The sequence below is a fragment of the Cavia porcellus genome, unplaced genomic scaffold (assembly GCF_034190915.1).
Source record: "Cavia porcellus strain 051 isolate PalLab524CR breed Dunkin Hartley unplaced genomic scaffold, mCavPor4.1 scaffold_49, whole genome shotgun sequence".
In the NCBI taxonomy this organism is placed as follows: Eukaryota; Metazoa; Chordata; class Mammalia; order Rodentia; family Caviidae; genus Cavia; species Cavia porcellus.
In genome coordinates this window covers 4,566,990-4,591,418 of record NW_026947532.1, presented here as the reverse complement: position 1 = coordinate 4,591,418, position 24,429 = coordinate 4,566,990, and the positions used below count along the sequence as shown (strand labels likewise).

At 53.9% G+C, this 24,429-nt stretch overlaps 1 protein-coding gene across 5 annotated transcripts in view; it reads left to right on the top strand.

The window, feature by feature from the left end:
* Nucleotides 1-23,813, top strand: part of Hmcn2 (hemicentin 2) — a 112,513-nt gene extending 88,700 nt beyond the window's left edge. For 3 of the 5 annotated variants that reach the window (XM_063244170.1, XM_063244167.1, XM_063244168.1), the window contains 14 exons: nt 425-506; nt 11,788-12,057; nt 15,034-15,183; nt 16,770-16,907; nt 17,004-17,125; nt 17,315-17,597; nt 18,228-18,290; nt 18,389-18,511; nt 18,637-18,771; nt 20,008-20,136; nt 20,555-20,875; nt 21,201-21,320; nt 21,915-22,041; nt 23,209-23,813. In XM_063244170.1, the coding sequence (XP_063100240.1) occupies nt 425-506; nt 11,788-12,057; nt 15,034-15,183; nt 16,770-16,907; nt 17,004-17,125; nt 17,315-17,597; nt 18,228-18,290; nt 18,389-18,511; nt 18,637-18,771; nt 20,008-20,136; nt 20,555-20,875; nt 21,201-21,320; nt 21,915-22,041; nt 23,209-23,554 (2,409 nt within the window). In that variant the 3' untranslated portion in view covers nt 23,555-23,813. The remainder of the gene's footprint in view (nt 1-424; nt 507-11,787; nt 12,058-15,033; nt 15,184-16,769; nt 16,908-17,003; nt 17,126-17,314; nt 17,598-18,227; nt 18,291-18,388; nt 18,512-18,636; nt 18,772-20,007; nt 20,137-20,554; nt 20,876-21,200; nt 21,321-21,914; nt 22,042-23,208) is intronic. The other 2 variants (XM_063244169.1, XM_063244171.1) reach the window with 2 other exon arrangements.
* Nucleotides 23,814-24,429: the final 616 nt, after the last annotated feature.

The following is a 24,429-nucleotide window of genomic DNA, read 5'->3' as shown; positions in this document are numbered from 1 at the left end:
CCAACACACCCGGTGCCCTGGCCACTTACACTAGCGGAGTCCTGCTGACTCGGGAGCCCTAGAAGGTGCACGGTGCTGGCCGGTGCAGTCCATGTCCCGGGGAGTCCTGTAGGGCTGGAATGTGTCGTCCCATTCGGGGCTTCCCAGGGAACTTCACCCACAAAGCCTCGCTTTTCTCCCGAGAAGCCTGGGTTAGGGACTTGGAGCCGAATGGCTCAGCCCAGCCCGTTTGGAAGAGGCAGACTGTTGTGTAACCCCACCGGCAGGCGGCTCCTCTTGGGGCCTCCAGCCAGGGCTCCTTTTCTGGGTGTGAGCGCGCTGGCTCCCTGTGTGACTGTTGATAAGTGGCTTTGGGGTCCCTGTGGGGGGTGGCACATGGGTTCTGACGGCCACTGCCCCACCCTGGGTCCTGGTCTCCCTGCAGATGGCTGACGCGGGCCAGTACCAGTGCCTGGCGGAGAACGAGGTGGGCGCCGTGAAGAAAGTGGTGACCCTCGTCCTTCAGAGTGAGTCTTGCCCTGGCCCTGGGCATGGACACTTGTCTCCAGAAGCAGGGGATGAAGAGGGCGTGCTCAGGGGCTGTGTAACAAATGTTTGCTTGTAACCCACAACTGAAGTCCTAGGATGCAGTGCTTAAGCACTGGGTCATTGTTCATAGCTCAAAGCTGCCACTGAGGTCCTCGCAGTGACGCTAAGTGCTCTGTGAGCTCCGGAATAACCCGAGAGAAAGTCTCTGGGAGGATTTTTAGAGAACAGTGTGCTGAGACAAATGGGCACACAGAGAAGGGCGTGTGTGCCAAGTGTCTGATGCCATGGGCTTTCATAATAGGGGTCCTCCCAGGACCCCCAGCAAGCCCGTCCAAACACTGCCTCCACCCCAGTAACGGTTCCAAGGTTTTGCCTGGTTTTATTTTTTAAAAATACACAGCTCTATTGAAGTATAATTTATAGAACATAAAATGTACCCATTTGTGGTAGAATATTATACAGCCCCAAAGGGTGGCACATGCTACCATACGACATGGATGAGCCTTGAGGACACCGTGCTGGTGAAGTAACCAGGTTCCCTTATATGGGGTCTGCAGAGCAGTCAGATTGATGGAGGCAGAGGGGAGGAGGTTGTCAGTGTCTGGAGGAGGTGGTGTTTGAATGGGTACAGCCTTGGGTTTTGCTGCAGGAGTTGTGTTGGGTTGCACAACAGCGTGGCACACGGCACTGCGGCACTGGACACTTTAAAGGGGTCACTGTGATAGCCCTGCAGCTGCCCATCTCTTTACTGCTTTCCTCAGGACAGTGCTGGGGGTGGAACCCAAGCCTCACACATGTTAGGCAGGAGGATGGTTCCTTTAAACCCAGCCTAGCAATTTAAGGACCCTGTGAGACCTGGTTGCAAAAAGTTCAACAGTGTCTGCCACTGGCTCCACACCTCGCACTACTGCAGTTTTTAAGTGAGAAAAATTTAGAGTGTGAGTATACAGCTGAGCGTGGTGGTACACACCTGTAATCTCAGCCCTCAGGAGGCTGAGGCAGGAGGATCCCCACAAGTCTCCATGAGGCCAGTCTGAGCTACCTAGTGAGTTCAAAGCCAGCCTGAACCATGTATCAAGACTCCATCTAAAGCCCCTCTCTATACACAAAAATACACAGTGGATCCATTGGTGGTCAGTTTATAGAGTAATAGAGACATGATCACAGCCCCTTTTCAGGAGATTTCTCTCCCTCCAAAAACATTCCCTTTCCCCTTTGCCATCCCTCCCCGCTCCCAGCCCGAGCCCAGGCAGCCGGGCCTCTGTCTCAGCGATCTGTCTCCGAGGCTTCCACTGTCCTAAGTGTGTCTTCCTTTTCAGTGTTTTGGTTAGTGCCCCTCTGCAGTGTGCAGTGGTTGTGAGGCTCTAACCTTCGCTCTTTCTGCGTCCCCTGCACTTGCGTAAAAGATCTGCAGGGTTCACAGAAGCCAGTCCTGCGGAGTCTTCAGCCCTGGCTCCTTCCTTTCTGTGCCTTCTGGCTTTCCTTCCAGCCTTGTGTGCCGTTTGGCCCATGCCCATCTTTTAATTCTCCCCACCTTCGTAGGAGAGGCTGACCCCGCCTACCTTGTTCCCCTGGTTCCCCGAGCTACGGCTTTCCCATCTGCTCCTGGACCGCCTGGGTAGCTTCTCTGGTGGAGCCCATTCTCATCTGGCTCCCACTGAGTCTTTGTCTTAGTGAGTCACAGGGCTGCTTCAGAGGCTGGTGACAAGTCCTTCATGAGACACAACGTTTAGTGCTGGCTACAGCAGATTCACTAAAACTGGACCAATAGGAGAGGATTAGTATGGCCTCTAGGCAGGGGTGACACACACATTTGTGGAGCATTTCAGATCAAATACACGATTTACAGACATCTTGGTCTGTAGCTTGTCTTTGTCTTAATGGTGACATGGAAGAGCAGAAGGTGTGAAATTTAACGCAATCTAGATGTATTATTTCTGTACTGTTTGGATCAGATAGGAAGGGTGATGTCTAAAACACATCTTTAGCTGGGCATATTGGCACAGACCTGTAATCCTAGCAATTGGGAGGCTGAGGCAGGAGGATCCTTACTAGTTTGAAACCAACCTGGGCTACAAAATGAGCTCAAAGCCAGCCTGAACTGAAGAGCAAGACCCTGTCTCAAAAAGACAAATAAATAAATAATGAAAAATAAAATACATCTTTGCCTCACCTAAGGTGACAGTTTTCTTCTAGGATGTCCAGAGTTGCGGTTTTTGTATCATTTAGGTCTGTTTTGAGTTCATGTTTCTGTGAGGTATGTGTCTAAATTCTTTTTTGATTTCTTCTGGTACTGGGGGTCGAACCTGGGCTTTTACACTAGGCTACATTCCCAGACATCGTTAAATTTTTATTTTGCAAGTGGGTCTCACAAGGTCCTTAAATTGCCAGACTGGGTTTAAGGTAACCAGCCTCCTGCCTCAGCTTCCCAGAGTTATGGGTTGCACAACAGCGTGGCACACGGCACTGCGGCCCTGGACACTTTAAAGGGGTCACTGTGATAGCCCTGCAGCTGCCCATCTCTTTACTGCTTTCCTTAGGACAGTGCTGGGGGTGGAACCCAAGCCTCACACATGTTAGGCAGGAGGATGTTGCCATGCTTTGCTCTTTTTTTCTTTCTTTCTTTCTTTTCCTTTACGGATGTCCAGTTGTTCCAGGATCATTTATGCAGGGCATTCATTTCTCTCAGTGATATTTTGTAGTTTTGGATATACGGTCTTAAACTTCTTTGTTAAATTGATTACTAAGTATTCTATTATGTTTAGTTCCTTTTTTAGATATAGGACCTATCTTTATATTTCAAACTGGCCTTGAACTCCCTAGCTGAGGCCTCAAACTTGCAGAGATCCTTCTGCCTCACCCTCCTGAATATTGGGATCACAGCTGTGTGCCACCAAGTCTGGAACAGATGCTGCTCTGGATCTAATAGTTTTCCTAGTTTGATTTCTCCTTGTTCATACACAGAAACACAATTGGTTTTCATATCTTGGTCTCATCTCCATTACCTTACTAACTTGGCTCCTAGGCCTGGTCACTTCATAGTGGGTGTTGTACTCCACTCAAAAAACAAGGCCCCATGACGAAAAACGGGGCAAGACCCCAAGATGACAAACGGGGCAAGATGTCTTTTTAAAAGAAGCGCTTTTATTTTAGCTGGCCCAGCGACACAGTGCAGATGGAATTTGCAAAGCTGTGCAACTGAGTTAGAGTTTTGACTGATTTTTATAGTTCATTTATGATTAGCTCATTGATCATTAAGTACATAGTGATGAGAAACAGAAGTAAGGTGGGCCTTTGTTCCCCTTTGCTTGAGGTCAGAGGCATTTCACAGTGGGTGGTTAGCCAATTTATAGCCCTTGGTCTGCCAATTCCAGGAACATTTGTCTCTCATGAAGGGAACAATGGTTGACACAGCATCATTTGTCTCTTACAAGGGGAACAAAAGTTGACATAGCACACAGGTCACTAAGGTGGGGGGGATGACGCATTACAGAACAGCAGAGTGACGCGGTCAATTAATTTATGACTATGTGGTTGGTGCTTGGTTACTGGGGTAATGAGCTCAGTACAGAATGACAATATTACTAGTAACTATCTTTTTAAGTAACTATTTTTGTTAATTATCTTTTAATCAATTATTTTAATTTTTAGCATCTTAGTACAACATTCCCCACTGATTTTTGTCAGTGATCCAAATCATTGGCTCATGGAATTTTCAAGCAGTGGTATTTGTTCATAAACTTGTATCCTTAAAACCATGAGTTTTATTGCTTTAACCTGGTCTTTGACATAATTTACTAATCTGTTTATAATGCAAGGTCCAATTGTTAAACAAGTAAGTAAGATTAACAGAGGTCTGGAGGCTGCTATGATTAATGTTGTCAACCAGGGAGATAGAGAAAACCATCATTTAAACCAATTCTGTTTAGCTTGTCTGGCTTGTTCTCATTCCTGTAGCCGCCTTTTAAGGCTGGCCATACTTTGTCTGATAACCCCAGAATGATTGGCATACAAACAACAATTTTCTCCTAATGCTAGACAAAGACCTCCTTCCTTTAGGAACAGGAGATCTAGAAACCACCGGTTTTGTAAAACCATCTCAGTCAGTGAACTTAAAGAATCGTCTAATTTGGAGACAGAGTAACTAAGGGCTGCTAAATCTTGGTCAATGAGTGCATGTAAGTGTCTATAATTTTGGTCTTTTGACTATTAGGCTGGACACTCTTAAATCTATTGACCTTGTTATCTCAATTTTTAGTAATACAGGTAATAATACAGGATTTTTTTGTTGTTCTTATTGGACTCTTTAAGTCAAAGCTAGGGAACAAGTGACTCTTACCATTATCTCTAGAGTACCAATACACTTGGGGAAAGATATGGACTAATATGTAAAGCTCAGGGCACTGGGTGAACAAGTGATGCATGGAACAAGGAGTTATATTAGAAGTACAGGCAAACCAGGCTCCATTGGGAACAACAAGGTGTTGATTAGCAGGATAGGAAAAAGTATAAATCAAAGCTGAAGAGGTAGGATTACAGAGTGCAGCATAAGGGGAAGTGTGCAAGGAGTAGGAGGCAGAGTAAACACAGGTTCCTGGAGCACCCTGTACATTGTCCAGTGTGAGCAGGGGCTTAGCATCTCACCAACAAAAGGTGTCGTCTCTACAGGAATTTAAAAGTTGATTTGCCATAAGCAATGTCCAGAGGCAAGAAGGGGCTAGAGATGTCACAGAAATCGCAGAGGGCAAAAAGGTCTCAGGAGCAGGAAGTCTAGTGGAGGAGAACAGAAGATTGGGTCTCCAGAGTGAGGAAAAAGGTAATGACTCCCTTTATTTTTCTGTCAAGGAGATACAAATTTACAACCCCAATGTCTACAAAAATATTTCGTCTCTATGGACTGTGAACACCTATGATGAGAGGCTGGCTGTTGGTTTTGGGGGGCAAAGATATCAGCCAGTGGACTGTAATTTCTTTTGACTACATAGGTCCCTGCAAGTCTCTATTAGCAACCAATCAGGCAGCATGACATGCAAACCCAACAACATTTTTTGTCTAATTTTTGCTGGGATGTTATCTAATAGGGAACATAAATCTATCTTAATTATCTCATAGACAGTAACACTGGCTACCAATAATTTACCAGTGAAATAGTAATTTTAAGTTTTAAACAGTGGGTTACAAGGTATCTCCTTGGGGTCTCCACAAGGAATTCAAGCAGTGGTCTTAAGTGGGGTCTCCACTTAAGAACAAGATTATCAGATACACTTGGCAATCTTAAGCTTTAAAGAATCCTTGGAGGGAACAACAGTCCACTTATCTGTAGGTTGATCGCTGTCAGAGGCCAGAACTGGCTTGAAGTGGCAATGATGAATCGAGGCAGACTTTTTCATGACTTTGACGGCAGTCATAGTGCTGAGGACCACAGTGTAAGGGTCTTCTCACCATGGTTTGAGAGACTCACGGTGATGTCTCTTGATGAGTAGTGTCCTAGGTTTCACTGTAGGACGTTCATCCTCAGGATGGGCTGCAGGCAGAAGTTGTTGTTCTCGGAATAACTGGTGGATGGAAGTCAGAGCTAGCTGAAGGGCCTGGAGGAACTTAACAAGATCTTGATTAGCCAGATCAGCTAATATTTGTTTTTTTTAGAAATCTTAGGAATAAGAGGAGGAGGTCTCCCACATAGAACTTTAAAGGGGAAACAACCTTAACATAGGGGGTACATTGCACACGTAAGAGGGCAAAAGGGAGACTCACCCAGTTCTCGCCAGTTTTTAATGTCATCTTAGTTATTACCATTTTTATCTTTTTTTTTTTTTTTTTTTTTTTGGTCTTTTTCGTTTTTACCGGTACCGGGGATCGAACTCACGACTGCCTGCAAGGCAGGCGCTTTTGCCGCTGAGCTAAATCCCCAGCCCCATTATTACCATTTTTAAAGTCTGGTTTATCTTTTTTACTTGTCCTGAACTTTAAGGCCGGTAAGCACAATGGAGTTTTCAATCAATCTGTAAAGCTTGGGTTAGTTTTTGAGTTATCTAGGCTATAAAAGCCGGGCCATTGTCAGACCCCATGGATAAAGGGAGGCCAAATTGGGGAAACTGCTATCAGGGCTGACTCAAGACTTAGTAGGAAAAGCTATCTACCAGTACTCATTCCCTTAAAGTCCAGGTTTTTTATTTTTGTGAACTCTATTTCTCAATGTTTTTCAGGCATAGTCCCACGATACCAAGTGGTTTCCATTTGTTGTGGTTGTTTAGGGTTTACCAACTGGCACTGAGGGCCTCTAAGGCTCACAGACTGAGTAAGCTTCAATAACTGAGGGATAAAGAAATGATCGCAAAAAGAGCAGCGAGATTTGATCCTCCCACGTGAGTGGACTGATGAGCTTGTTGGATGAGTTTTTATCTCAAGGCCTCACAGAGGAGGACTCAATTATCAGGCAGTTGGTACCAGCCCCCGGGATATCAGACTTTGCTTGGAGTTGAGCTGCCAAATGTAAGTCTTCTTGAGTGTAAAAGGGCTCTGACAGAGTGGGTGGAATCAGTAGCAATGCCGGGATTGTCTCAATCCCCACTGATTTTGTGGCTGCTTTTTGGGTAGCTGCGTCTGTTAGATTATTTAATAGCCATATTCCTTGGCATCCAAATGGCAGCTAACAAATCCAAAACTTGGGGAGCATTTTTATCTTTTGGCCCCCTTAAGTCAGTGACCTCATTCCTGATAAATGGCCCCATGAACATGGGCAGTAGCAAATGCATATCTGCTATCAGTCTGACAACTTGAGGGCCTCAGTGAGGGCAATGAGTTCAGCCCACTGGGCCGATGTTTTTGGCTCCAAGGTTTGTTCCCATAGAATCTGAGAGTCTGTGACAGCGGCTCTCACGACCTGCTTACCTTGATAGATGTGACTGCTTCCATCAGAGAAATAGGATGGAACTCCAGACAGTGGCTCATCTGTCAAGTCTGGTTGAAGCCCCATGAAATGATCAGAGGGGCAAGGAGAGGTCATCATCAGGCAGCTGAGTATCTGGGTTTAAAGACACTGTCCCCTTGAAACTGATGGTAGTCAGATCCAGAAGTAATGCCTGATAGTGCATGACTTGGGAGTTAGGCAGCCATCCGTCCGGTGAAGCCTTGATGAGAGTCTCCAGTGAATGAGAGGAGATAATTAAAAGTTTTTGTCCAAATGTCGCCTTTTGGGCCATCTTTACCAGGAGGGCCACCGAGGCAATCATCTGCAGGCAAGGCAGCCATCGGGCTGCCACATTATCAAGTCTCTTGGAAAGATAGGCAATAGGCCTTTGCCGTGGTCCTAAACTCTGGGTCAGTACTCCTTTTGCTATCCCTTGTTTTTTATCAGAGTCAGAACTGGAGCTTCTGTTAAGGCTGATTTTAATTGCTGAAAAGCCTGGTCTCATGAGTCTGTAATCTAAAGCAGGCAATATCCTATGGCTCTTAGAAATTTTTATATTTGCTTTTTAGTCACAGGAACTGGAATCTGTTGAATGGCTTGCACCAGCTGGGAGGAAAGAGTCAGTTTTAATCAAACTCTAATAACTAACTGAGGGGCATTTTTTTAAATCTCTCAGGCCTTTGCAATTTTTGCTTAATATCAGGGGCCAACAGTTACAAAGGTATTATTAATGGCCCTTGCCTTTTTTAGGTGCTACCAGATCTACAGGTGTGCAAATGTAATAGGCCTCTAGCAATCTCTCCAGAAACCCCGAGGGAGACTCATCATCCAATTGTCTCACCTCTGCTACCTTGGACAAATTGGTGGGTTTTCTGGCAGCCCTTAAAGGCTTCTGAGAACAACTGGCGATACTGAACGAGAGCCTTCTTACCTCTGGTTGTCCGATCGGGGTCAAAGGGAAAACACGGTTCTGGCATTCGGGATCAGAGGACAGGCTTTTATTTGGAATGCACACTGCTTTTTATCCTGAAACATGAATTTTTTTTTCTCTTTTACTGTAAACAAAACCTGCAAAATCTGCTGGCAGTCATCACAAGTGGGGTAATGAATGGAGAAGACAAATTTCAAAAGAGAAATAAGGCCCTGAGTGTCCTTAGAAAAAGGGGGGTGAGGAAGAGGAGTCCAGCAATTCTGAAGCTGATGGCTCCTAATCTGGATGGGACTGAGAATTACAGTCCTTTTTAATTTTTATTTTCATAGGTAAATATATTTTATATATGGTCAACACTGACTTTTTACCATTATATAAACTTGGGATGACAAAGGGCTCCAGTTTGTCCTCCCCTTTTTAGAATATAATCTCATTTTAATGGAAACATTTTGCAGTAAATGTTTACTGACCCAGTACTGTCGAATTCTGAACACATTTGTTTTTCTGTTTTTCTGTTTCTGTTTATTACCAGTCAATTACCTTTTCTCTAGCTTTTTAGACAACATTAAAACTTTTAACAAAATCCTTGAAGTGACTTTCTTAGTAGTCTAAAATATATTAAATCATTTTGTCTTTTTACCACCTTAAAATGTTACACTTTAAAGACTGTAACTTTTTAAACTGGCTCAATAACAGTATGACCTGGCTTTATTTGGTAAAGCCAATATGATTCTAAAAACCATAAACATATATATATTTATTGTTATATATTTACATTTAACCAGAAAAATACTTTTAAAGGCATGCCAAGGTTGTACATAATCAGTTGAGGACTAAAACATTAAACAAGGCGCCACAAAAGACAAGATCAACATTAAAGACACAAACAAAGGATTTTCTGTCCATGGTTCGGCGACTTAAAGGGAAATAAATTTTTATTATGACCCTTAAGTCCAATAAGCCGCATGGAACCTGCAACAGTAGTTTAAGAGAAAAAAGAAATCTAAATGTTAGTACTGAGGTAACAGATTCAAATGAACAAATGGCTCCACCGTAAAAATATACCAAGCACAAAACCAAATGGATAAAAAATCCCAAATCCCAAATGGGCTAGAAGCCCTGTCCCAGAGGGCGTCCCGCTCCGGTGCAGAAGGGGCCAGCCAAGCTCCTCTGCGACTTCAAAGGTGTGCACTCAAATTACAAAGAACAAAAGATCCAAATACTTACAGATGTTTCAAGCCGGTTGATTGGTGAAAAAATTTGGGGAGGAGTCCCCATGTAATCCCGAAGAGTCCCCAAATGTTGTACTCCACTCAAAAAACAAGGCCCCATGATGAAAAACAGGGCAAGACCCCAAGATGACAAATAGGGCAAGACGATACCAGGGATCGAACTCACGACTGCCTGCTTGCAAGGCAGGTACTTATGCCACTGAGCTAAATCCCCAGCCCCACAAGATGTCTTTTTAAAAGAAGCGCTTTTATTTTAGCTGGCCCAGCAACACAGTGCAGATGGAATTTGCAAAGCTGTGCAACTGAGTTAGAGTTTTGACTGAATTTATAGTTCATTTATGATTAGCTCATTGATCATTAAGTACATAGTGATGAGAAACAGAAATAAGGTGGGCCTTTGTTCCCCTTTGCTTGAGGTCAGAGGCATTTCACAGTGGGTGGTTAGCCAATTCATAGCCCTTGGTCTGCCAATTCCAGGAACATTTGTCTCTCATAAAGGGAACAATGGTTGACACAGCATCATTTGTCTCTTACAAGGGGAACAAAAGTTGACATAGCACACAGGTCACTAAGTGGGGGGATGACGCATTACAGAACAGCAGAACGATGCGGTCAGTTAATTTATAACTATGTGGTTGGTGCTTGGTTACTAGGGTAATGAGCTCAGTACAGAATGACAATATTACTAGTAACTATCTTTTTAAGTAACTATTTTTGTTAATTATCTTTTAATCAATTATTTTAATTTTTAGCATCTTAGTATAACAGTGGGCTCATTAGGACTTTCTATGTGAAGAACTTTCTGGGTGTCACTGATGAGTGACAGGACAGCCTTGCCCTCTGTGTCAGTCATGGTTTACTAGAGAAACAGATGCAAAGCAAGATACACAAATGTATGAGACACGGCTGGCTTACGATGGTCAGCCACGGAGTCGGAGGAGGAAGCTTGCAGAGGGCGTCTGGGCGCTGGAGGCTGAAGGGTCCAGGACAGGGGCTAGAGCTCGCTGCAGGGACCCCTGCAAATCCGTATCAGGAGGCTGATGGGTCTGGGATGGGACACTGAGGAATCTGTGATGGAGGGCTGTGCAGTTGGTTGGTGCCTGCTGCTGGCTGGTTTTCTCCTCTGTAGAGACGCTGTCATTTGTGTCACTGATTCTAGCGCAGGTGGTCGCCAGGCGGGGGCGACTGTGAGCCAGTGTGCAGACTGGAACAAGGCTTTCATTGAGCCACGTCTGCGTGGTCTTCGTGGTCTGCATGTTGCTTCTGTCATTACGATGCCTCACCCCCGTGGCAGAACAGCCAGTTCCTACAGTGCGCCTGCCCAGCTCAGAAACACTAGCTGACCTGGGCAAGGACGTGGCTCCCAGGGCTGCGTCCACGCCTGAAGCCCAGGACCTGGGGATCCCACTTGGGCAACGAATGTGTACGGCGATGGTCAGTCTGAGGACCCTGAGATGGGGTGCTTGCCCCAGGTTACCCCAGGGATTTTTAGAAAAGAGAGACAGCCAGACATGGTGGTGCATGCTTGTCATCCCATCACTCAGAGGCTGAGGCAGGAGGATCTCTGTGAGTTTAGTCAGTACTACATAAGTCTAGGACCAGTTTCAAAACACCTAAAAGAAAAGAAGGAGACACAAAAGGAGTTAGATACATGGGGTGGTGGCTGGGGGTGCACAGGCAGAGGAAGAGTTCGTGTGTGCAACCTGGAGCCAAGGAATGATCGGATTCTCCCGCCTCCCGGAGCCCTTGGAGGGAGCAGAGTAGCACGGAGGCTTCAGCCCAGTGACACTGATTGGAGAGCTGCGAGGACTCACATCCCGTGGCACTGACTACCACGCCTGGTGGTTCGTGGCAGCCCCCAGGGTGGCTGAGGCTGGCGGATCTTGTCCCCCTGCATTTCTGTGTGCGTCCCCGGGGGTCCCCAGCAGGAAGGACCATCCCCACTATCAGAGGAGAAAGCAAAGGGCCAGAGCCCTGGGAGAGTCACTCGCAGCCAGGAGGCGGCAGCAGGGTGCCCTGGGTCCCTGGAAACAGCCTGCGTGTCCTAGAATGGGGGTTTGCTTAGCAAATCACAGGAGGGCGGACACCGTCACCTGGGCTTTCTCCTCCTTGCTGTGCAGTCCGATGCGTCTGAATGCGTAGACAGCAGTAACTCAGGGTCCTTCAAAGCTGCCCATCTCCCACAGGTGCCCCGGTGTTCCAGGTAGAGCCCCAGGACGTCACAGTGAGGCCTGGTGAGGATGTGGCTCTGCGGTGCCGGGCCACTGGAGAGCCTGCGCCCACCATTGAGTGGCTGCGTGCGGGGCAACCCTTGCGAGCCAGCCGGCGACTCCGGACCCTGCCGGACGGGAGCCTGGAGCTGGAGCGCGTGGAGGCGGGGGATGCGGGGGAGTACCAGTGCGTCGCCCACAACCTGCTGGGCTCTGCCACCGCCCGGGCGTTCCTGGTCCTGAGAGGTATGAGATATCACTGCCCAGGTCTCTGTGGACACTGACAGGGGCTCCTGTACCCTGAGGGTTTGTGCCTCACTTTGGGGGTACCCACCCTGCTGTGCTGCCGGCTCCCCAACTCTTGCTCAGTGAAACTCAGAATCAGCCAATGGTAGTGCCTTGTGGGTCATCTTGGTCTACCCTGCTCACTTGCAGTTGGGGGAACTGAGGCTCAGGAGCCTGTTTGCCATTCGCAATAGACAGGGGCCCTTGGCTGTCCCTGGATATTTCACAACCTGTGAAGTTGTCAGCATAAAACAGGAGCACCCGTGGTGCCTACTGGGGGAAAGGTTAGTGCCTGCCCAGGCTTCACACATGGGCTGTGCGTGAGAGCGGTCAGGTAGGGCACAGCTCAGAGGTGTCCCTGCTGGCTCAGGATTCTTCACCTTTCCCCTGAGCCAGACGAAAATTTAAAGTTAAAAACAAAACAAAAAACAGGCAGTCCTGAGAAACCACAAGAAAATAATATGGACCTGCACAAAGGAAACTCAGAGTAGTATTTCCGGGTGGGCTGTGCCCTGTAGCAAACAGTCCACAGTTACGGCTTTGTGTCCCTCTGTTGTCCCTGGAAAACGACCAATCTAGGACACACGCAAGGTCAGACTCATTCTCCATAGAACGCTGCTCAGCCGGTCCATGGCAGACATCGCCAATCAATCACCACGCACAGTGTCAGAGTCTTTCTCCACAGCGCCGTTCCCCGGGCGAGGAACCCTACTCTCAGCTAACTGGAACTGGGATTTGGCCGTGGCATCACTTGGAACCCACTGCCTTCCAAATGTGGGCACTCTCTGGCTCCCGGTTCCCTGTCTACTACATGCAGCCCTGGACCCAGCCAGCAGTGCCCTCGGCAGTGGCTTCCCGTGCAGGGACTGCTCCCTGTTTTCTGGCCTAGGCCTCCCCACTCCTTTTGACCTGCGTGTGGCCTCCGGGTTGGCTCCCCAGGCCGGATGACAGGAAAGGGCTGCATGCGGAGGCTTCTGCAGCAAACTGCCCGTCTCGTGGCACTGGAAGCTTGAAGGGCAAGGCCAGGGTGTGGGCAGAGCTGGTCCCTTTTAGGTCTGCGAGGGGTTTGTGAGGTGCTGCCCCCAGCTCCTGGTGGCTGGCCGCTGTCCCTTATCACGGTCATTGTATCTGTATGCCTATCTCGGAATTTCCCATTTTTAGTTATTATTATTACTTTGGCTTTTTAGACACTGAGTCTCACTACAGAGCCCAGGCTGGCCTTGAACTCATAGCAATCCTCCTGCCTCAGCCTCCTGAGTGCTGGGGTTCCTGGCATGTACCACCACGCTTCCCTCCCCTTTTTCTAAGAGCGCAGGCATACTGGATTAGGGCCCAGCCTAGTGAGCTGATTGTCACTTTGTTTCCTCTGCAGAGACCCGAAGGTCTCAGTCAGAGGTTCGAAGTTAGGACTCTACCATGGGAATTTGGGCAGAATTCGTGGCCCAATGCAGCCCTTGATGTCTCCTTATTCTTTACTGGAAATATTCTTTTTCATTCATACATGCTGATTGCAGAAAGGCCGGAAAATATAGAAACCCGAAAAGGAAGAAGCAATTACCTTCCATAATTCAGTTACCAGAAATAGCTTAGGCCATGATACAGGGACACAGTCTCCCACTTTTTCCCTGAGGGAAAGGTTCTCTGCCTTTTTATAAACAGGGCCTGGTCTTCATAGCCTTCTGTAGATCGGGCAGCTCTGCCTGGGGTGATGTCCCCACGAGCCAGCCAGGTTCCCCCCTTTCTCTGCTGGCTTCCTGTTATGTTCGGGAATGGTTCATCCTCATTTCTGTTGGCTTTGTTAAATAAGCAGTGGTTTCTCTTTCCTAGTTTCTCCTCTTAGGACCAAACTGTGGCGCCCACCTTGGTGTGGTGGCCTGAATGTGTCTACAGGGTAAATTCCCCAGTTATTAAGTCAAGTGAGTTTTGGTTTTGGTTTGTAGGTGTGTTTTATTTTTTCTTGTCATTTTATGGTAGGAGGGACTGAACCCAGGGCTTCCCACTGAGCTCCATCCCCAGCCTCTTCATAGGTCCCGGCCCTGACTCTAGGGGGACAAGGAGCTGCAGACACACCCGGGTCGGTGACATGAGAGGTGGCTGCCCTCCCCTGAGCGCTGAAGTCCTGTCCTTTCCCGAGCTGCCGGGGCATGGGTCATGCTCCCGCTTCATGGTCTGCGGCTCCAGCTCCTTCCTGCCCCTCATTAGAAGGCCCAGGCTCCCTCCTGTCCCTCACTCAACTCCAGCAGCAGATCCGCCTGGCCCGCAGGCCAGCCCGGGGGAAATCTCATCAGCCTGACCCAGGCTGCAGGAAGCAGCTCTGTTTCCTAGAATCAGCGCTTGCCAGGCCCCTCATTTACCCAGTTAGGATCCTGGCTGCTGACTGTTTTCTGTTATTTTTTGACAGATCATGGGCAGTTTGTTGCTAATGTCCCCTGAGAGCTGGTGAGAGGAGGGCAGGCTGGCTTCTGCCCCTCGCCCTCTGGAATGCCAGCTGCCAGCGGGATGTGTCTGCCCCTTAGGCAGAGGAAGCAACCACACCCGCAGCACAGAGCCGCCCTGGCTGCCCTCCAGGCACTGCCAGGAAGCTACCACGCCCCAGCCAGGCCAGCTGTGGGGCGCTAGGCCAGGGCTACTGATGCACTGGGGACCTCAGGTGCTGGTGCCCAGCTCCCCAGGTGCCAGCTCCTGCCATCATGGGGCTCCTGCGGGTCCCAGGGCCACCACCATCGTGGTCACAGATCAGCCCACTCGTGGCGGCACCTCCACACACACTGCCTTCTCTCTCTGAGTCAGGATGCCCCGGCTTTGGGTCTGGGACGTTAGCTGTGTGTCCTCGGGGAGGTGACTGCCCCTCTCTGAGCTTCAGTGTTCCCTTCTTGCTCCTCCTAAAGGTGGGTGTGGCCAGCCAGTGTTACTGTTGCCCCTTTTGCGTCCTCACAGAGCAACCCCGGGGGAGCCGGGGCAGCATGGTCGGGGTGATCAATGGCCAGGAGTTTGGTATGGCCGCTCTCAACACCAGTGTGCAGCAGGAGGCGCTGTCCGGGGTCACCACCATCCGGAGCAGCGTCAGCCCCATTCCGGCAGGAGTGGGTAAGTGGGCACCTCATCCGGGGCCCCTCCGGCAGGTGCCGGAGCGGAAGGCAGCAGGGACCTCAGAGGCTTGCCCAAGGCCTGCTCTCTGGAGATCTGGAGGCCTCCAAAGGACTCCCAGCTACCCGGGAGGCTGAGGCAGGAGTATTGCTAGTTCAAGGCCAATCTGGACCAATGAGGGTATCTTGATTACTTTTCTCTCTTTTCTGGGACAAAACATCTGACACCCAAATTGGAGAAAGGAAAGATTTAGCTCACTGTGGAGGTTTCAGTCCATAATCAGCTGGCTGCAAGGCAGGGTGGCAGGACACAGGGGCAGTGCTTCAAGGCAGCAGCCAGAGCAAAAGGAGGAACAGCCTCTCCTCCTCCCTTATACTGTGTGGAGGCTGCGCCCCCACCCCCCCCCCCAGCCTCCAGGGCGGGTGCAGAACTCAGAGACTGAGCCTGCCTCTCACAGTGAGGATCCTGGCCCCTGTTGAGTCTCTCTGTTAAGCTTCTAAGCTTCTCAAGTTGACACAACATATCAACCATAACAGAGGGAGACCCTGTCTTTAATAAAAATGTACAAAGAACTGGAGATGTGGTTTGGTGAACCCTGGCAGGCCAAGCCCCTGCATTCCCAGCACCCCCCCCCCCGGCACACACACGTGCACACACACACACACACTGATTAGCATGAAGCAGCTGCAGGGATCTGGAAAATGCTGTCTGAGGCCACCGGGTGCTCTGTGAGGGGCACCAGGCATAGTCATGGTGCCCGGGATGCAGGCGATGGAGGAGAAACCAGAAGACTCCAATGAGCTGGACAGCCCAGGGAGCCCAGCAAGGTCCACTCCGGCACAGACTCGTAACCAGCGTGTTCTGAGCTCACGGGGTTCTGCAGAGACCCGCAGGCCCCGACCAGTGGGTGACCTGGCTCCCTGCAGCTGCTCCTGCCCCCGCCTTGTGTGCACAGTGGGGTGGGACTTCAGCCAGATGGCCCGAGATGCCCTAGGCTGCTCCTTCAGCTGCAGGGACCCCAGGGATACGCCTGGGCTCACCAGGGGCCCAGCTCCCTCGGGCCAGCATCACAGAGCCGCCGCCACCCTGACCCCTCACAACTGGGCCTGCCCTTCCTGTCTGTGCCCAAGCACCAGGTCAAGGCCCAGAGCACATGTCTCGAGCAGCCCATTGGCTCTGTTTTCTAAATCTGTTTTGTGACAGTCCTTCATCTCCTAGACTCTTCCGGAGGCCGTCTGCAAACTAGGAAATACAGCTGATTTTCAACTCAGTCTGGCAAATGCGTAATGACAGCCGCAGAGCGCCAGGCTGCCTGGCAACTCTGTGAGCCTCAGCCTGTAGAACTGAGCTGAGTATCTCCAAGTCGCAGATATTTCTTCATACAAACTTATGCATTTTCTCAACTATTCCCTCATAAGAGATTTGCCTTTACTGTTCTGGTAAATAACTAGTGTGGAGCCTGCACTTGAGCAGGGGGAAGGGCTGAGCTGTCCTGGGTAGCAGGGAGCCATGGAGGGCTCTTGAGCGGGAGAGTGCCCACCCTAAACACCCAGCCTCACCTGGCCTCTGCACCCTACCCTGTCCAGGGCCTCTGATGCGGGTGCTGGTGGTCACCGTTGCCCCCATCTACTGGGCCCTGGCTGGAGAGCGTGAAGAGGCACTGAATGGCTACTCCCTGACGGGCGGCAGCTTCCGGCAGGAGTCCCACGTGGAATTTGCTACGGGTGAGCAGGACCTTCCCTGGGGGTGAAGAGGGGGCTGAGGTCCAGACCCAGGACCTCTCCCTGAAGTGACCCCGGCTGGATGGGGCCGGATTGCAGGGGAGCTGCTCAGAATGACACAGGTGGCACGGGGCCTGGACCCCGACGGGCTCCTGCTCCTGGATGTGGTGGTCAGTGGCACCGTCCCTGAGGCCCTGGAGGGCGGGGACCTCCAAGTGCAGGTAGGGGTGCAGACCTGGTAAGAGAGAGGAGGGTGTGCCACCCCGAGGACCCCAAACACCAGGCCCTGCTTCCCACTCCATACTTGGGGGCAGTTGCTGGTCCCTCCCTGGGCTGCCCAGGGCTTGGAGGAAGAGGGGAGCTGCTGGTCCAGGTCCCCCAGCACACCAGCCCTTGGATTGGGGCCTTAGGAGCGGAAACCTCTGGCCTCCTGCCCCCACCATTCCCCTGTCCAGGACTTCGAGGAGCGTTACGTGCAGACGGGGCCTGGCCGGCTCTTCGTGGGCACCATGCAGGGCTTCCTCCACGACAACATCCCCGGACTCCTCCGCTGCAACCACAGCATCCAGTACGCGGCAGCGCGGGGCCCCCAGCCCCAGCTGGTGCAGCACCTCCAAGCCTCAGCTGTCAGCTCGGCCTTCGACCCTGAGGCCCAGGCCCTGCGCTTCCAGCTTGCTGCAGCCCTGCAAGCCGGTGAGGCCCCGCTGCTCCCCCTAGAGCCTGCCAGGGTCCAGCATGTGGGGCCCCAGCTGCCCTGCAAAGCCGCACTGCATCCCCCCACCTTGGGCTAGGGCACCTCCTGGAACCCCTGGTCACCCCACAGCCCTGCGGTCTCTCCAAGGGCTGCTCCTTGTCCCTGTTCCTATCCCTCCGCATCGCTTCCTAGCTGGGGGACCTTGAGGGCTGCGTCCTGGTCCCCAGTCTAGGGGTTCCCATTGCACCGCAGATGGGTGGGGCGGGCCCCACTGGGTGCCCTCGGAAGCCCCATCTGAGCTCCTTGTCCCCCACACTTGGGTGGCTGTTTTCAGCATGACTGAAGTGATGGCATCTCCTTCCGGACTCCAGAGCTCTGTCCCCTGCCACAGTCCCCGCTGCCACCTTCATCTGTGCCACCCACCCCCACTGTGGCTGACCCCGTGCCTGTCCTCTGTGCCCGCCATTTGTGGCGCCCATTGGGTCCTTGTTTCCTCCGCTTTGTACTTCCGTGGTTTTCCCTGAGTCTGCCCAGCCTGTTGCCCCAGCCTGCTGACACACACAGCCAGGAGAAAAGGATGCTCTGATCCGGGCCACCGTGTCCTTAGAGCCCGCCCCTTTGCCTTGCAGAGGAGCATGAGGCGGGGTGCCCTGAAGGCTTCGAGCCGGACCCCAGAGGAGAGTTTTGTGTGGGTGAGCAGCTCCCCTGCCCGGGGTGGGGACACCGGCTCTGTCACCATGCGCTGGCAGGAGCGTCCCTGAGCCAGGCCTGCAGCTCTGTCCCTCTGCAGACAGGGACGAATGTACAGACGGCCCCAGCCCCTGCTCCCACTCCTGCCACAACGTGCCCGGCCGCTTCTTCTGTTCCTGCCCTGCTGGCTTCACCCTCACCTGGGATGACAGGACCTGCAGGGGTGAGTCATCGGGGCATGGGGACAGTGAGCTGCCGGTGGGCTGGGGCCCTCCCTGCAGCAGCTCCTGGGCCTGGATGGAGCCCGGGGACCTGTGCTCATGCAGCCCCTGCTGTGTCTGTCCCCAGACGTGGACGAGTGTGAGTGGGATACCCATCTCTGCCAAGAGGGACAGCGCTGTGTGAACCTGCTCGGCTCCTACCGCTGCCTCCCCGACTGTGGGCCTGGCTTCCGAGTGGCAGCCGGAGGGGCCAGCTGCGAAGGTGACAGGCGCGAGTGGCCAGGACACCCCAGAGAGCCGGGGACTGCCGACTCAGCCAGTCGGGCTGTGTGGGTCGCTGGCTGGATGCTGGGCTCTGGGGAGATCGGAAGGGGCCCTTGGCAGGAGGAAGGAGCACAGGGGCCCAGGAGACCCCCGCTGGCTGAGGTCTGTGGAGATGGCAGGAGGTGCGGGAGTGCCGTGAGCTGGGTTGGCGCGGAGGCCTGAGGGCGCCTCTGCCCTGTGCAGAGCATGGCAGTGCGAGGGAGCGCCGAGCGGAGCGTTCAGTGTGTGGGAGCCCGGGGCTTCCGGTTCTGACGGGCAGCGTTTGTGCCCTGGGAGTCGGAGCCTCTTACCTGAGGCTGACAGTCGTGGAGAGTCGGCTCTGTGTCCTGCTGGGCACGGCCACTTGACACAGGTGAGGTGACCATGGGCTGCCACTGGCTTCACATATTCCATGCCAGCCCTCAGCCAGCCCTGTCCACCTCGCTTAGTGCCCACTGAAGGAGCAGGAAATGGCCCGACCAGCGCTGTGCCCCCCAGTCTGTGGAGGTGGGCCAGGCTTAGCCACCGCGCAGGAAACCGCCTCTTCCCCAAGGGAGTCCTCCAGGTGGCCCTCCACACCATCGCGGCCAGTCCTGCGGCTCCAGTGCCTTTGTCTTGCTTATGACAAGGGGATGCGCTAGCCCGAGTGACAGCCTCAGAAGCCCTCTCAGCCCAGCTGCCCTGGCAGCCGCCTTGGATCAGGGCACCCGGCCCGAGTGCCACCCCTAGATGATGCCTTTGGGGTCCATTCTGTGCCCCCTGAAGGACAGGTGCTGTGTGGGGCAGCAGAGCAGGCTGGGGCTCAGAGCGTGCAGCTGGCCCTCCCCCGCAGGCCTCAGCCAAGTTTTAGGGTGCTTCTTCCCACTATTGCATGGACCCCATTCCTTTCTTCCTTCTTTAACTCTTTCCTGCACCCCGAGCCCCTGAGCCTCACACATGCACCCTCCTATTCTGTCTTCCACGACCTCACGAGACAGCCTGGCCTCGCCCTCTTTACAGACGGGAAAGCTGAGGCCGAGAGAGTGGCCCTCGGGGTGGAACCGGGGGCTGACCCTCAGGGCCCACCTTTGAGCTCCTTCCTTCCTGTGGCCCTAGAACCCTGAGTCTTGGGGTGGGGGTGTGGGCGCTCACCTGAAGCCCAGGTGTGGGGTTTCCCCAAGAGAGGCTCTGGCTGAGCCCCACCCCGACCCCCCAGATGTGGACGAATGCCTGGAGCAGCGGGACCAGTGTCTCTACAACCAGCTCTGCGAGAACACGGCGGGCGGGCACCACTGCAGCTGCCCCCGGGGGTACCGGACTCAGGGCCCTGGCCTGCCCTGCTTAGGTACCAGACCCTGGCCCTCATGGGCCCTGGCCATGGCCCCTGGTTCTCGGGCACTGGTGTCCATGGCTGAGGTGCTGGTGACTTCTGAGACCTAGCAGGCCCTGGAACTGTGCATTATTCTGCAGGCCACCTTCCCTAGAGGCCAGCAGGGACAGGATGACAGCATCAGTGGGGTGGACCCTAGAGAGGCACAGAATAGAAGGGACCCAAGTGACCACTGGGGGCAGTAGTGTTTGGGAGCTGGGGAGGGGCCTCTGAACATAGACATGGAGGCCAAGAGGGGCACAACAGAGGGCTGGTGCAGTGGCAGCCTGTGCAACATGTGAGGCACAAGGTTTCGGGGAGGTCTAAGTAACAGAGGATGCAGGCATCTGTGAGCCTCGAGCGGCCCTGAGTGACACCTGTCCTCCCTCTGCAGATGTCAACGAGTGCCAGCAGCTGCCTGAGCCGTGCGGCTACCAGTGCCACAACCTCCAGGGTAGCTACCGCTGTCTGTGCCCAGCGGGCTATACCCTCCTCCGTGACGGCAAGGCCTGTACCCCACTTGAGCGGAAGGGACAGAATGTGACCACTGTCAGCCACCGGAGACCCTCGATGCCCTGGCTGCGGCCCCGAGCCCCCATCCCTGGTGGTTCTTACCATGCCTGGGTCTCCCTGAGGCCTGGCCCTGGAGCCCTGAGCAGTGTGAGCCGAGCCTGGTGCCCGCCTGGCTTCATCTGGCAGAATGGTGCCTGCGTGGGTAAGGCCAGGCCCTGTCACTCTTAGGGATATACTCCTGTGTTATCTGGGGCCCCAGGATGGATATGGGCACCCCCAAGAGCTCATGGGGAGGTGGGTGGTGGTGGGGGGGTCAAGGAGGACAAAGGGGAAGTGGACCTGCCTGGCACAGGGTGGTCTCTCCCGCTCGTGGTGCCAGAGGCTGAGGCAGGGTGGTGTCTCCACTGTTGCCAAGCCCAGGGACACTCCAAGCCCTGCAGCCAGGGCTGGGTAGGGCTGGGCCCCAAGTGGGCACAGTAGGAGGCCCCGGGGGTGTGTGACTCAGTCCCCGCCCCACACCCTGCCAGACCTTGATGAGTGCCGGGTTCGGAGCCTGTGCCAGCATGCCTGCCAGAACACCGAGGGCAGCTACCACTGCCTCTGTCCTGCCGGCTACCGCCTCCTGCCCAGTGGGAAGAACTGCCAGGGTGAGCAGGCAGCGCCCAGACTCGGTGGGCTCTGGGTCGTGCCAGGTGCCCTGGCCAGGCAGGAGGGCTGTTGGCAGCTGTGGGTCCCCGACGACTCTGGTGTCTCTGAGGCTCAGCCTCCTTGCTGGTGAAGGGGGCACACTCAGCACCCCTCCCACAGCTGTGGGAGACCCAGGGCAGTGGACACCACCTCTGCAGGTGGCTGTGGCGTTGCCCTCTGGCTCTTGCCTTCCCCACTGCTTCCTGCTCTACAGACTGGGACAGAGCCGCCCCTTACCCTTTCCATGGACTGCAGGCACCTGAGTGGGAGAGAACCTTGGTCCCCAGTGCAGCCCCGGGCACCCCATGCCCTCCCAGGCTCCCAGCTGGGCACCAGGTTCCTGATGGCCTCATGGGGTCGCTATGGTGCCCCCACCAAGTCCCAACCCCTGGATGGCGCAGGGGGCGCCTGGGGTCCTGGGGGCCTTGGGCTGGACCACCTAAGGCTGGGCTGCTGAGGACAAGGAGACAGACAGAGCACTGCCCACCTGGTCGGTCCACTTACCCCGCCTATGCCTTCTCTGGTCCCCACCTCCTCCCGCCTCTGCCACCTAGACATCAATGAGTGTGAGGAGGATGCTGTGGAGTGTGGTCCGGGCCAGATGTGCTTCAACACCCGTGGAGGCTTCCAGTGCGTGGACACGCCCTGCCCTGAGGCCTACCGGCAGGGCACCAACCCCGGGTAAGGCAGGACAGCTGGGGTGGGGACATTTCTTCCTGCCAGAAGCCTGGCGGCCACCGCTCTGCCCCCAGTGACGGTGCCCACAAGAGTTACTGCTGCATTCCCAGCACAGTTACCAGGGTGACAGGCAGGGAGAGACCAGACACACCCGCACCCCAGGCCCCAGACACAAACCAGAGGTGCACTCCAATCCTCAGAGCTCACACAGGGGCTCACGGATTCTCACACAGAGGCACAGAGCCGGGCGTGGTGGCCAGGCCTGTGATCCTGGAACTGAGGGAGGCTGAGGCAGGAGGACTGATAAGTCTGAGCCCAGCTAGGGCAATTTAGCAAGACCTTGTGTCAAAACATAAACCAGGCCTGGAGATGCAGCTCAGCGGTACAGTGCCTCTGGGTTTGATCCCCAATACCACAAAAACTAAAATAAAATTGTTAGGCTAAATCGAGGTGCAGCTGAGACCACGGAGGCAGGCAGAGTTGAAGCAACGTGAGAAGGCTTTATCGCTGACCGGGCACGGTGGGGCCAAGGGCAAAGAGACCGCTGGCCCCGGGGGCGCGGGCGTTTAGCTAGGGAGGGAGGCGCTGATGAGGGGGATGGCTGAGTAGGGGCTCCAAGGCTGGGTGATACTCAGGGTGGGTGCAGGGCGCTGGCGGGCACAGAACCAACTCTGCAGGGTGGGCTGTTGGGGTGCCCAATTCCCTGCTAAGTGCCATGCCCTGCTAAGTGCCCACGACAGATCTGCGTGGGGGAGACTTTCTCTCCTAGTTGGATAGGGTTTAGTTCAGAGACCTGACAGAAATATTTTTTAAAAAGGCACAGAGACTCAGGGAGTCGCTGGGTGGGGAATTTCCCGGACCTTAGGAGCCAGGCGCTGTGGCTGGCGGAGAAACGGGGCGCCCGGTCCGGGGCAGGGCGGAGCACGTGTCTGAACCTCTGCCCCGCGCTCTGCAAAAGCAGAGCTGTGACTCAGGCGACCGCGGGCCGGGCGCTGGCCTAATCGCGGGCTGGGCGAAGACTGGGCCGAGGGGGACACGCCCCTCGCTGGCTCCCTGCAGCCTGGTGCTCCCGGGTTGGGGAGGGGGCTCGGCGGCACCGCGCGGACCCAGGTGGCGACCGCGTGGCTCTGTCTGTCTGTCTGTCTGTCTGTCTGTCCGTGTGGCCCGCAGGACCTGCTTCCGCCGCTGCTCGCAGGACTGCGACGCCGAGGGCCCGGCCACGCTGCAGTACCGGCTGCTGCCGCTGCCCCTGGGCGTGCGCGCCCACCACGATGTGGCGCGCCTGGCTGCCTTCTCCGAGCCCGGCGTCCCCGCCAACCAGACCGAGCTCCGCGTGCTCCAGCCCGACCCGCGCAGCCCCTTCGCGCTGCGCCCCCTGCGCGCCGGGCTCGGTGCCGTCTACACCCGCCGCACGCTCACCCGCGCCGGCCTCTACCGCCTCACCGTGCGCGCTGCCGCGCCGCGCCACCAGAGCGTCTACGTGCTGCTCATCGCCGTGTCCCCGTACCCGTACTGAGCCCGAGCCTGAGCCGGGCGGGGCGGGCGGCAGCGGAGCCTCCGTAAACAGCGGCCTTGACGCGGCGCCTGGGCGCACAGCCCGCGGACAGCGCTGGGTGTCACCGGCCCCAGAGGCTTCCCAGGCTAGGAGCTGGCCAGAAACGCGGGACACCTGACCCAGGGAGGAGCAGCTGTGAGGACACAACAGCCGTCACCGTCACCCTGGCACGGCCCTCCTGAACCCAGTGCGTGTTACGACATAAAACGATGTTTCCTAACCCGCGTGGTCTCTATGCATTCATTTTCCTCTGTTGCGAGGGGTCCCCCACCCCACCCCTGCTAATCAGTAGCCCAGAGTCAGAGTCCAGCGGATAAGCTTCCTCTGCAGCTATGAAATAAGAATACTGTGCATGGCACCCGCCTCTCATCCCAGCACTCAGAAGGTCGAGGCAGCCAGGCCAGCCTAGGCTGCATAGTGAGTTCAAGACCAGCCTCAACTGCATTGCAAAACCTTGTCTCACCAACCAAGACTTAGGCACAGCCTCCTATGTGTTGGAAAATTTTTTTTTTGTCTTTTTCCTTTTTTTATCAGTACCAGGGATTGAACTCACGACTGCCTGCTTGCAAGGCAGGAGCTTATGCCGCTGAGCTAAATCCCCAGCCCTTAGCCTCCTATGTGTTTAAATCATCTTTGGAAACTTAAGATACTCGGTGCATGATAAGCCTGGGTAGATAATCATTAGACCGCTGTTCAGGAAGTAACAGCAGGGAAACCGTCAGTGCTTGAACAGTGTTTGAACTGGGATCAGACACAGCAATGCTGATCCCAGTACACACATTGGTTACTGTGTAAGCTTCTGGCTGCCTGGGAGTCCTCTTTCCTGAGGGCCTTTA